General features: G+C 40.4%; 2 protein-coding genes across 9 annotated transcripts in view; one reads left to right on the forward strand and one right to left on the reverse strand.

The window, feature by feature from the left end:
* Positions 1–4,850, reverse strand: part of marchf5 (membrane-associated ring finger (C3HC4) 5) — an 85,613-nt gene extending 80,763 nt beyond the window's left edge. For 3 of the 4 annotated variants that reach the window (XR_012096115.1, XR_012096114.1, XM_073027486.1), the window contains exon 1: positions 4,415–4,850. Coding sequence is in view for 2 of the 4 variants with exons in the window: in XM_073027486.1 (XP_072883587.1) it covers positions 4,415–4,464 (50 nt within the window). In the remaining 2 variants the exon portion in view is untranslated. The remainder of the gene's footprint in view (positions 1–4,414) is intronic. The other variant, XM_073027485.1, reaches the window with a different exon arrangement.
* Positions 4,851–4,983: 133 nt separating this feature from the next.
* cpeb3 (cytoplasmic polyadenylation element binding protein 3) overlaps positions 4,984–13,860 on the forward strand; it is a 106,610-nt gene continuing 97,733 nt past the window's right edge. For 2 of the 5 annotated variants that reach the window (XM_073027488.1, XM_073027492.1), the window contains exons 1-2: positions 6,655–6,780; positions 6,968–7,737. In XM_073027488.1, coding sequence (XP_072883589.1) covers positions 6,979–7,737 — 759 coding nt within the window. In that variant the 5' untranslated portion in view covers positions 6,655–6,780; positions 6,968–6,978. Of the gene's footprint in view, positions 5,135–5,244; positions 5,422–6,654; positions 6,781–6,967; positions 7,738–13,860 lie in introns of those variants that run through there. The other 3 variants (XM_073027489.1, XM_073027491.1, XM_073027490.1) reach the window with 3 other exon arrangements.

The following is a 13,860-nucleotide window of genomic DNA, read 5'->3' on the forward strand; positions in this document are numbered from 1 at the left end:
TTGTAAACTATTCCTAGATACCAGTCATCATAGATAAGTCAGAAGCTGAATCCGTCTCCTCGCAAAAAGAATGCAGTAAATCAAAACTGAAATGCCTTTGTGTTTTAGCAAGCCAGAACTTACAAGTCATTCACGTAATCACCATGTTTCAAAGGCATGTTACCAAAATCTACACCAGCCATTCTACACTCTCCCATTGGGCAGAAGATACAAAAGCCTGAAAGTGTGTACTCCCAGGCTCATGGATAGCTTCTATCTCGCTGTTTTTATACTCCAGAATGGACCTCTTGCAGAAGAGAAACTCTTCCACTCACTACCTACTTTATTATGATCTTGCATTTGGTCTATCTGCATTGCACTCTGTAGCTTTTACATTTTATTCTGCATTATTGATTTACTTTGTTCCACTTCAATGCACTGTTTAATGATGTCATCTGTAGGAACAGTGTGCAAGACAAGCTTTTCACTTAATACATGACAATAATAAACCAATACTCTTCATTGTCACAAACAAAACCGGTAATCCACAAGTTAAATAACACACTTTAATGAAGATTTTTTTTAAAGAGTTATGTTTGCTCATGATGGGAGACCTGTTGAATACATCTATTTTGCGACAATAAGAGGAACAGTCAGTCAAGGTTGGGAATTTGTTAGAACAATGTACACATAATTTTACTGTTAATTCTTCAGCATTGTTAATAAATCATTTCAGTATTGATATTCATTGTGCACACTGCAAGCATTAATTCTGTAGCATTAATAGTGGCAATAATCAGCTGTGGAGTTACAAACTTTCTGACTAAAAGGAGGGTAGTTCTGTTTCGTAATTCCAAGTGAAGCCATGGCTTCCTTTGAGTTTGTATGTTCTCCCCATGACCATGAGGGTTTCCTCTGGGTGTTCCAGTTTCCTGTCACACTCCAAAGACGTACCAGTTGATAGGTTAACTGGTCATTGTAAACTGTCCCGTGATTGGTGGCATCCGTCGGTCTCGAGAGATAATGTATCTGCGCCTGGAGTTTCCAGGGCGCAGGCCTGGGCAGGTTTGTATGGGAGACCGGCAGTTACCCAAGCTGCAGGCCTTCCCCTCTCCACGCCATCGATGTTGTCCAAGGGAAGGGCACTAGGACCCATGCAGCTTGGCACCAGTGACGTTGCAGAGCAATGTGTTGTTAAGTGCCTTGCTCAAGGACACAAACACGCTGCCTCAGCTGAGGCTCGAACCAGTGACCTTCAGGTTACTAGTCTGATGCCTTGCCCACTAGGCCACGCGCCATGATTAGGCTCATATTAAATTGGAGGTTGCTGGGGGTGCAGCTCGAAGGGCCAGTTCCACACTGTATCGCAATAATAAATAAAAACTGACACCAATGGTGCGTAATAATCTTTCGTACCTTTTCTTTTCCTACCTGCATACAGGCAGAGACCAAAGAGCAAGGCTCCACAGGTAAGGACAGCAAAGAAATGGTTGTGGGAGGCAGAGGAATGGCTACACATTGCTTCGAGATGTTCAAGGATCTTTATAAAGTCAGTTGTGGGCAAGTGTGTCCCTACAAGATCATTCAGTCTTCCTCAACCGTAAGCCATGGATGAAAAGTGACCCGCAATCTGTTAGAGGACAGATCAGTGGCATTCAGGTTTGGCAACCATGTAAGATACAAGAGGTACAGGTATCTCACATGCAAAGTGCCAATTGTGGACCAAACATGAATCACAGAAGGATGCTTGACAGCGATGGCAAAGGTTGAATACCATCACCTCCTACAAAGTAAATCCAAGCTCGCAGATGAGCTCAATGCATTTCATGCCTGTTTCGACTAAGAAAACATACAGGCGTCTTCACAAATTTCCATAGCCAACAACCCTGTGATTTCAGTTGGAGGCCGACACGAGAAGGTGAGCCCATGGAAAGCATCTGGGCCACCTGCTGAGTACTGAAGACCTGTGCTAATCGTGGCTGGAGTGCTTACTGATATCTTCAGCCTCTCACTTCAGCAGTCTGTGGTACCCATCTGCTTCAAGCAGGGTTCAATCATACCCAAGCCCAGGAAGAACATGGCAACCTGCCTCAATGACTACTGTCCAGTGACACTTACATCCACAGTGATGAAATGCTTTGAAAGGTTGGTGATGAAGCACATCAATTCCTGCCCAAGGAACAACTTGGATCTACTCCAAATTGCTTACCATCACAACAGGTCAAGAGCAGATGTCATTTCCTTGGCTCTTCATCCAGGCCATGCTCCTTTCTCACTGCTGGCATCAGGAAGGTCTCACACCACAAGGCTGAGGTATAGTTATAACTGTCACCGTTAAGCTCTTCAGCCAGAGGGAATAACCTCACTCCCCCACCATTGAACTGTTTCCACACAATATGGATTCATTTCATGGACTCTCATTTTTTTTTCCCTTTTAGTATTTGCACAGTTTATTGTTGTTTGTACACTGGCTGTTTTTCTGTCTTTGCGTGCGCTTTTATATCAATTCCGATGTGTTTCTCTCTATTTACTGTGAATCTCTGCTAGAAAATGAATCTTGGGGTAGTATATAGTGACATATATGTAGTCTGATCTGCACTGGTCAGGTTATTAACAAAACCAGAAAGCATGATTTAACATTTTGGATACAAAAAGAAACAAATATGAAACTGATATAGTAAATATATAGTAAAATGTATTTTAATATATTTACACATTTTCCGTGTAACAAAAATATTAAAACATAAAAAGATAAACTACCAAGGCTCAACAATGGGTAGTTAAAACTGTCCAACACATCATTGGCACCAGCCTACCTGCCAATGAGGGCACAGATACAGAAAGGTGCCAGGAATAGGCTACCAATATTGTGAAGGATCCCATTCTCCCAGCGAACCGACTGTTTGTCCCACTCCCATCAGGGAAAAGGCTACACTGCATTCATGCCAGGACCACTAGTCTCAAAACCAGTTACTTCCCCAAGCTGTTCAGATGATCGAGACCTCTATCCATTAACCCATCCCACCACCATATCCACAACAGCCACTCTTCCATAACTCCTCAGCACCCTTCATGGACCCCATGCATTGCCCCTTTACAGTTACTTGTACATATTTATAATACTATTCATACTATTTGTTTTTTATGCATATTGCTGCATCGGATGTGGAGTAAAAATCTTTTTGATCCCTTTACACTAGTGACCTAAAGAATAGCATAAACTATCTTGAATAGAAATACACAGTGCTTTTCTCAAAAAATATCCCAAAACACTTCACAACCTTTTAATTCTGATGAATACCCTTAAGTTGGAAACACTGTAATGGACCAACAAACAAGATTTCATGAACAATTCAATACTTCTAGTCAACTTGAAGTTAAGTTTCTTTCCTGTTTAGTTTCTAACCAATCAACTAGCAAGATTTCCTTGCTCTCAAAAACCTTTGGAGTCAGAAAACTATAAATGAAATGCAAAAATTTCTTTACTATAACCCCACATAATTAGCATTACACCAAAGTATATTCATATGAGAACAATAAAAAAACCCTGCAGATTCTATATCCAAAATCAAAACAGAAAATACCGGAAACATTCAGCAAAGCAAACAGTGCAAGTGAAAAGAGAAACCTCTACAAACTATACTTCCGAAATATTTTAAATTGGATATTGTTCAATAATCTATACTCAATGAAAACCAGTATGAACAATCAGTGATAACTCATTACTTAAGTTTACCTAAAGAAATTGGCATTATTTCATAAACACAATGTCAACACTAAATGTTAAATGATCTTATGGAATTGTACACATTCCTTAGTGCCATGAGAAGAAAAGTAACTCTCTATATTTAAAATGTCACCTCTAATTTATTTTTAAATGTAAATAATATATAATATATTGGATAATAAAAGGTTATCAATAGAAATAGGTTTATGAAATTTAAGACAAGATCCAACAATTTAACTTCTTCCATTGACCATATTAAGGATTACTTTAAAAATTGTTCGTTAAAATTGGATATGATGCTGATGTTAGTAGTTTATATACTAACCCCCCATACAAGAACCCAATACAGTACTTGAACGAATAAAATATTTGAAATACAACAAAATTTAAAGTTTTACTGCTAAAGTAAAACTAGAAATGAGTACCAACATTTTAAATGCAAATAATAACAAGCTTCTCCATCTAGATACTATGATTATACCCGTGAGCAGGGCCACGGGCGATTAAGTAACAACATAAATGCAGCCTTCCTAGACTAAAGAGATCCTTTAACTTGCCTTCTTACCACAAACTATACAGCCAGCTTTTCGAATACAAGAGCGACCATCGGAAGAAATCGGGATGAAAAAGCTTTCTGAAGCGAAAACCCAGAGAATGTGAGCGAGTTTTCTGAGCCGTCGGCGGGCCACGAGTGCCAGAACTACTCACCTATCGAGCGGCTGCGACGGGGCTGTTGTTAGATCCCGGCCATCCGACATTTTCCAGGAATCCGCGACTGTTGCTGGCGTTTCCCCTCTCTCTTATCCGAGGAGATTCATGTGAATGCTTTGCAGTAGGCCTCAACCCCACCGCGATCCGCTGGGAATGCTTTCAGATGAACAACAACAAAAAAAAATCCCTCGTTCCCAACAAACCTGAATGGGAGGAGAGGGGCAGATGAACAGCAGCCTCAGCTGCCACGCTCACACCTACGGCCTCAAGCCCTGACGCACACCACTCTAGTTTTAAAGCTCCTTCGTACGAAATGTGCCGATCGTTTTACACAAACGACTGTTATTTTCTAAACAGAAATTGCGACTTCCAAACCACGGCCTCCATTCACTGACTGTGAGGAAATAATAGCGCTGAGCGAAGCGGAAATGCGCGCTCTGCCACTCACAAGCGGAGGAGACCATGTCGCCGCGCATGCTGGGAAATGTAGTTCCACTCCGTCCCGGTCGCAGTACGCCGCCGCTCGAGTCTGGCGCGGCGAGAACTGCATTTGCCGCAATGCATTGCTTCGCCCATTCAGGCGTACGAATGGGTTCCTACAGTCTGGGTTTGTTGGGTCCACGGTTAGTTGGGTAAACCATCTGGAAGTTTGCGCTGCGCACCAGAACAGAATTGGCACAATTTTTCTTACAAACTAGTTCAAAGGTTCATACTAAGGTAACTCGTATTAGTTGTCACGAGAAGAATGGAAATCTACAGAAATTAACTGCGAAATTCAGAATTACTTTTAAGGATGTAACAAAATATAAGCATGCTATATCTAAATGTTAATTATAGTATAGAGCAATGTTATGATATCGTTTGTTAGTTGTCCATTATCCAAACAATAAATCCAATCATGTGGTTTAATGATAAGATACGTTTCTTGTGACCTTGACTATTACAAGCGTCCAAATCGGCCTTTTGAATTACAAAGCAACGCTGCATTACAGGCTGTGAATCGGGTAAATAAGGGAATCTATTAATGTCATATTTTTTCTTATGAATTACTGTTTAACATCGTTCGTCAGTTATCTTGGATTAATATTTTATTTGTAAAGCTGACCCTCTGTTGTTAGAATTTAAACATTGCCCACGTTTAAGAGAACATTTTATTTACAAAAGCGCTTGTCATCTACGCCCTGTTGGAGATAACTCATTTTTATTCTTCTCGCGTTTGGTATTTAGAACAATAAACGTATCTAATGCTGAATTTCTGGGGGAAATGCCATCTTCGCTTTTTTTTGATAAACTCTGTACGTCATCAATTAAAACGAAACTAGCAACATTAAACATGAATGTTGATACGAGTTGACAATGACCTTGAGGGTCTGGCGTTGCTGACGATAAATAATTATTCTGATTAAAAATGCACGTGCATGTTAATTTGGCGACGTTTTGATTTGATTGCTGATTTGCATAGTACGCGGATTAAAATTTTCGAATGAATAAAATGCCGAAGATCATATCTTACAGATCGTCACTTTGATATCTGTCTTTTTTTGGATATAATTTGTCCTTCAGAAAGTAGAATTAAGAGTTGTCCAATCGTCGCCTGGCGTGCAATAACATGCAAACCAAGGAGCCATTTTATATATTAAAAAAAAACATTAGTTAGTGTGGGTAAATATACTATACGAGAAACGACAATATGCAGGAGATTTTGAGACATTGTAAAATCTCATCGGCTCGGGGTTGGAAATCTAATTCGTGTCAATCATATGTAGAAATGAATAAAATGGACAAGGTCATAAGTTACGTGTCAAAAGAGGTTTTGCTGTTTTAAGAGCGGATTGTTCCATTTATTTTATTGTGAATTCGTATTTTCAACGATCAGCTTATTCTTTTAACGTTCCGAGATAATTTTGGTGCAAAACAGGCTGTTGTTTGCCCGATTTAGGCAGGTTTTTCTTTCGGCATCTCTTCTTCCCCACCCCCTTCCAGTTGGTCAGGGAGTTTAAATAAAATGCAGTATAGTGCCTACAGCTGTAACTTCGGATATTTATTTTAGATTGCCTATGCGCCAGTGACAAAAATACACCCACTGGATTTTGCTGGATCGTAAATTTAATGTTAGGTCTTGAAAGCGATCGGGCGATTTAAATTTTAAAATGCATTTTAACCTTCTGAAGGACGCAGTACTATTTATTGACGTATGTAAATTAGCAAAGGGCTTTGAAAGCTCTTGAACAGGAACAAGAATCAGTTTCACATTGCGGGTGAGAGCTGAAGTTCCGGTGTAAAGAAAGACGTGGCGAAATTGGTGAATATCTGTGCCCGCATCCCAAATCTCTCATTCCGAGGACAATCCAGAATACGAAAGGGTGAAGCCGCTCCTCCTTCTTTCAAAAAGAGAACTATTAATATTGTCCCCACCCCCACCGCCCCTCTGCTAAATGGGGGATTACAGATTTGCTTTACAGTCACCTAGCAATAATACAGGATTTTCGCCGGCGCTGGAGTACCAGAACACAGCTAATAATAACGCGTCTTTGTTTTTTCCTGTTTCAGCTCCGCAAACCATGCAGGATGATTTACTGATGGACAAAAGCAAACCCCAACAGCTTTCACCAAGGTCAGAGCAAAGCACCGAAGCCGCAGAAACCCCCAAATCAGAAGAGAGCCCCGTGAGTATAAACGTCCCGGTTTCTGCCCAGAATAAAGAGAAGGCGCAGATGGAATCGCCAATTTTGCCCGGCTTGAGCTTTCAACCGCAGGAGCCCGGTAACTCCTTGTCCCCTTCGTTCAGTACATGGTCCACCGGCACCACCAACACCGTAGATGATAGCTTTTTCCAAGGGATCCCACCAGTGAACGGGACGATGCTGTTCCAAAATTTCACTCACGTCAACCCGGTTTTCGGTGGCACTTTCTCGCCGCAGATCGGTCTGGCTCAACAGACACAGCACCACCAAGCCGCCCAACAGCAACAGCAGCAGAGGAGGTCGCCGGTCAGCCCGCAGGCTCCCTTCGCCCAGCGCAGCGCCTACAGCCACCAGCCCATCATGACAAGCAAACCTTCCTCGGCTTGGAACAACCATCAGAACACTACCTGGAGCACTGCCCCCAACCCTTGGAGCGGGCTGCAAGCCAGGGATCCACGGCGAGCTGTTGGGGTGCCATCCCCACTTAACCCCATCTCTCCGCTCAAAAAACCCTTTTCCAGCAATGTGATCGCCCCTCCTAAGTTCCCTCGAACTGCACCCACACTGAACCCCAAGTCTTGGATGGACGACAACGCCTTTAGGACGGACAACAACAACGGCATGTTGCAATTTCAGGTACTGTAATGCGTCCTCGAATATTTTCTTCATTACCAGATGTACAAAAGACGCGTTAGGACATGACCTTCACAGCCATATTGTCGTGTCATCTTTAATGGGACATGACATTGCAGTGAAAATACCGCATCTGTTCTTTTCAGCTATTCAGTTACAAAGATCAGCTCACATACACCCTCAGTTCATATGATCATGCTCTTGTCACTGTCTAACACCAGGGTTCTTTGTGAACCCCTATTGCCCCCCCAAAATTTGGCTGAAAAGCAATGGGCCCGCTTTCAGCACTTGTTTTATTTATGTTGCGTTTTCATGTTGCCAACATTTTTTGATTCGTATATAAAATTGAGATTTTCATTGTTCATGAGCTGTCTAAAGTATAAGAAATAAATTTCATAGTACAATATGTTAATTTGGGAAAAATCTAGCAACCGGCTGTTTGCAAGAATTAACAGTAGCCAAGACTGTCATCCGGTAGGCCCAGTTGCGGTTAGTGAAGATTACATTTATTGAAGAATCCTGAACGTGTTTATTTTTTCTCTAATTCATTATTGCATTATGGCGACAGATGACCTTTTTTTTAAAGGCCGCTTTGTTTGGACAATTGTTTTGACGTCAAACATTTGGGGGCGGAGCAAATCCCTGACCATAAAGTATTTCAATTGTTATAAAGCAAAGGGACACTCGTTTCTAAGAGCTTCTCACGTATTTGCTGTAGTGCTTGTAGCATGCAAAGAAAATGCTGAATATTAATTACACATTTAAAGAAATTTTTTAAAAAACCAAGAAGCTTTCTTTTTATCCTATATTACTGTGGTTGGACTTCTTGTATCACAGATGTCCTTAGGCTTATAGAGCATCTATTCACATATTTGCATACTATTTAAAAGAAGGAGGCACAACAATTGGGTCAGAAGTTTGACATTTTGCTGGGAGGATATCCTTTATTGTTAAGAGTAGAAATTAATTACCATATGGGAGAGAATGACACTATTGCGCAGAATGTGAACAAATATGTCAGATTTGACATAGCATTTACATATTAATGGCAAAGAGCCTGAAGAATGTAATGTTGTATGCCATTGGAGATAGTAACTACTGCTTATTATGATGCTTTGTGATAAAGTATTATCTGGTGGCAAGATGCATCCAATTCCTAGCTGCTGGTGTATGTTTCATAGCTTGGATATGATCTTTGTGAGCTGAGAATGACAAACCCATTATTTTCATTGATTTCAAATTACAATGCTGTTTTCCTCATTTTTTAAAGTGAGTCCAAAACCTTCAGTTAGAGGTTTAAGAGTGTTCAGTTTCGGAATAGCAAGCTGACCTTAGCAAAATGACATTACAGATTGTAGTAATGGAGTTTGCTGTACGGCTGACCTCAATAAATTATTTTTGACAATTTTCATCACTTTTACTGTATTTCGTCAGGGTAATCTGAAATGTTTTTGCATATTTACTGAAAACAGTGCCCAGCAAGTGGTGTTATATTGTATGTATTGATATACAAAGCCAGTTCTGCTCAGTGATGTGAAATGGAGGCTGAGGAAATGGAAATGGAGACCATGTATCAGTGTTACAGTTGCATAGAAGTTTACCACATGCTGATTAATTTTTATAATTAAATGTAGTGCAGGGTCTGGTTTACTGTTTTTTAATTCATCTATGGTAACCCATGCTCAATTTAAAAGCCTAGCTAATCGAATGTTATATGCATTGAAATACATGCATTGTGTGCAAGATTAAGATAATTTCTAGACAAGTTTTAGTTGAATTCATTCATTAATGAGACAAAAATGCATATTTGTTAGGATATACGGCTTGATTTGTTTACAATATTACATATAGAAATAATTTAAAGTGAGATTACTTTTAAGTCAATACATAACATTTTTACTCATAAGATTGTATAATTCAGGGTGTTGACTGTAACCATTTTTTGTTGGAACAGGACTGGAATAGTAAGATGAAATCCAGTATTTTTGCTCTAATGCACTGATCTGATGCAGTAAATACTTATCTTTGGTATATCTGATAACCTACAAAAGCATTGAGGTTAGCAATCAGATATAAGTTACGAATACTTTGTAATAATGTGCTTGTGCATCAAAGGAAAATGTAAGTGTTATGAAAACTTCAACTAATATACACTGAGAGTGTATGGATATCTTTTGTCAACATATATAAATGTAAATTGAGTGAAAGATAGTGTGTGTACGCTCAATCAATTCACTGTAAAGGTTTTTAATAAGCTTGATTCAAAAGCCTGCTGCATTGATCCAGTTAGCAGCTATAGATCGGAGCAACATTAGGGCAGATAGTTGTGAAATTTTAATGTATATTGCAATGTCAAAATTTCCCAATATAAACCATTGTCATTGAATTATGAACAAAGCAGATGACTATAACAAGATGAGAAATGTATTGCCCTAGTCATTTGGGGAAAAACTCAATTTTGCTGCATCATCAATCAATGTGGGCGCTAATATATCAATAGATCTTTGCCTTTGGTCACAATGACTTGGAGGTAGGGCAAATTTATTATTTCTAGGTATATTAACTTAAATTGGCTGCAAACCCGAGCAAGAGAGCAAGGATTAGAATGTAATAATTTGCAATCTGAAGTAGATGCATGTTGCTGCATCTAACTACACTGAGTGGAGGCGACTACAATACAGTGCCAATGGATGTAGGATATCTGAGGAATCGAAGGGAGTCTTACAATTGGGGAGAGAGCTGAGGAAGGATGATACTTGGATCTAGCAGGACCAAGGAGGGGAAATGGGAATTTGGTAGTCTGACTCAAATGAAGATTCCAAGGATGTAGTAAACGTGGGTTGCAAAAATCAGCCATTGTGGTGGATTTGAAAGCAAAATAAATAAGTTGGTTTATTATTGCCATGTGTATCAAGGTACAGTGAAAAACTTGTTTTGCATGCTGACTATTTGGATCATTTCATTACAACAATGCATTGAGATAGTGCAAGGGGAAAACAATAACAGGATACAGAGTAAAGTGCAGACAGGAAGTGAAGTGCAAGGTCATAATGAAGTAGATCGAGAGCCCCAGAGTCCAAATTGATCTAACTGGGGAACTGTTCAATAGTCTTATAACACTGGGGTAAAAGCTATCCTTAAGCCTGATTGTATGTACTTACAGGCTTTCACATCTTTTTGTATGGGTGGGGGGTTTGATTATGTTGGTTGCTTTATCAAGGCAGCAAGAAGTATAGAGGGAATTCATGGAGGGGAATCTGGTTTCTGAGATGTGCTGAACTGTGTCCACAACTTACTGCAGTTTTCTGGGGTCACGGGCAGCGCAGTTGCCATCCCAAGCTGTGATGCATCAGGGTAGGGTTCTTTCTAAGGTGCACTGATAGCAATTGGTGAGGGTCAGAGAGGTCATGCCAAATCTCTTTCGCCTCCTGAGGAGACAGGGGCACTTGGCTGTGGTATCAATGTAGCTGGATCAGGACAGGCTATTGGGAATGTTCACTATGTTGGAAATCTGAAATAAAAAGAAAACAAAAAAAAACAGTGTTGCTCAGTAGGTTAAGCAGCATTTCTGAGGTGAGGAACTGCGTTAATATTTCAGGTTGTTTATCATTCATCAGAATTGCAAAACTGAGAAAGTTAAGTTCCAGGGAGGAGGCAGGGTGGAGTAAACAAAAGGAATGTCAGTGACAGGGTGGAACCAAGGTTGTCTTGGTGATCACATTGCCATCTGGGAGAGCTGGAAACTTTTTTTGTAGGAAGGAGATGTGGATGTTGGTAACAAAAACACGAGAAACAAAGGGTGAGCAAGTTAAAAGGGCTGGAAGGAAATATTATTAAGGAAAGGAGCAGACCGAGTTCAAGATCCTGGAGGAGGGCACAGAGGGTGCAAAGGGGAAGGGACTTGAGAATAAAAGGGGCCCATTCAAGGAAATGAATTTACTTGAGAGGTGGATGCTACCACTGACCGGTAGATGAAGATAAAAGATGAGGTGCTTTAACAAGAGCAAGAGCCGCGTAAACAAGATGGAAAAGCATCAGCCTTTGCTTATTAAGCTTCAACATCAAAGAGTTCCTGATCCACCCACAGCCCCCTTTTGAACTTTGCTCTGCTCATTCTCTTCCCTTGCAATCTGTCTGTGCACTTAATGGGTGTTTATGTTCATATAGGATGCCACTAGAACAAAATGGCAAGTGTTGTCTGACTGGTGAATTATAATGCCTTGAGTCAGGCTGCCTAAGTATTAAATGCTGAATATAGTAAAAATAGTACACTATCATTTTTTTAATATCCTCTTGAAACTAATTCCTCTGTGAGCCTTTTAATGTGATTTTCTCCAGCAGTTTAAAATCCTGTCTTAGACCCTATTATTGTTGTCATGTTTTTAAGTTTCTTTCCCTGTGCCAAGCACAACCTCTCAGTTATAATTTCCATCCCTACTTTTTGCTGACTCCTTTCTAATCTTTCTCGACTTTACTTTTTTTCATTGCTCTCCACCTTCCTAAATTCTAGGCTCCTGCTTTTCCTACCACACCCTTTCCTAGTCTATTGATAGTGATTCTCGGATTCTGTAGTCTGTTCTTGTTTTTTCATTACCCGCTTTTTCCCTTGATACTTGACATCTCTTCTTGCCCTTGGTCTTCCCTTTTTTCCTCTTGGCGTAATTGCAGCCTTTTTAATATCTGCACACAAGATTCTGCAGGAGCTCAGCAGGTCAGGCAGCATCTATGGAGAGGAATAAGCAGTCAACATTTTGGGCAGAGACCCTTCACCAGTCCTTTTGAAAGGTCTTAGCCTGAACTAATGACTGTTTATTCTTCTAAATAGATACGGCCTGACGTGCTGAGTTTCTCAGCATATTATGTGTGTTGCTGTGTATTTCCAGCATCTGCAGAATCTCCTGTTTCTAATACCCATCCTTCCACATGCCCGTGTCTCTAATTTTATGGGTGTGATCACTCATTGACTTGATTTGACCTTTGTTTTTAAAAAAAAATTTTATCACTAATTTTTATTGCAACACCAACAAATTACATTCAATACAACCAGTTGCCGATTATATTTTGACTGTTTAACCCAGCCACCCCCCAACCTTTGATTTGTCTCTATTCTTTGTTCTATGTGCCCGCTCGCTCTTATCTTGAAGTTTCCTTACTCTGTAGGCTCCGTCAAAGCCAGCCAAGTGTGCCTACGCATTTTCCATTATTTTGCTACGTTATCCCTCTTTGATGGGTAATGACAGGGTAAATTCAAGCCGGCTTTTTCCACTGAGGTTGGATGAGACTCATGGGGATAGGTTAAAGGTGAAATATTTAATGAGAATCTTAGGAGGAACTTCTTCACTCAGAAGGTTGTGCAAGTGTGGAGTGGGCTGCAGCAAAATTGGTAGGTATGGGTTTGATTGCAGTACTTTAGAGAAGTTTGCAATTTTGCAAGTTTGCAAAGTTTCCCCTCCCTCCATGGATGGGAGGGGTATGGAGGGCTATGGTCCAGTTGCAGGTTGATGGGACTAGGAAGAATAACAGATGGGCCAAAGGGCTTGTCTCTGTGCTGTAGTACTCTACAACTCTATTCTAGCCCTCTGTGCATACTTTGTCTCTTCCTCTCACATATAAAAATCTTTTCCTATGTTTCTGAAATGCTGATTTCCACACCTTTACTCTCTGCTCAGTCGCACTCTCTTCCATCAATATTTCATCTCTAATCCTCCTCTTCACTAAGGTTTTTATGCACTCGTTTCCTTGTTCTCCCTCACTTCTATATATCACTTTCTCATTTAGATGGTTTTTGGTACTCTCCTGCTGAACTCCCATTCGTTTTCTCATATGCACCCACCAACCCTTGTGGGTCCTTTGCTATCCCGCCCTTCTATTTTCTTTTTTGCTTTGACAACTTCTCTGTCATGTCTCTTTTTTTGTTACCTTGCATGCATGCTTTGTGGGGAATACTCTGGATAACGTGGGAACGTGGGCATGGAAATCGCAATAAGCGCTTGCTGCAAGCAGTGTGCAAACTTTAACCGCCTGCTCAATGCTGTGATTGAAGTATTGGGTGAACATTGTTCATGCTCTTCAGGTAATTAGTAGCCTAGAAGGGAGCAAAATTTGAGAGTGGGTACTGCAAATTGA

The sequence above is a fragment of the Hemitrygon akajei genome, chromosome 23 (assembly GCF_048418815.1).
Source record: "Hemitrygon akajei chromosome 23, sHemAka1.3, whole genome shotgun sequence".
NCBI classification, from domain to species: Eukaryota; Metazoa; Chordata; class Chondrichthyes; order Myliobatiformes; family Dasyatidae; genus Hemitrygon; species Hemitrygon akajei.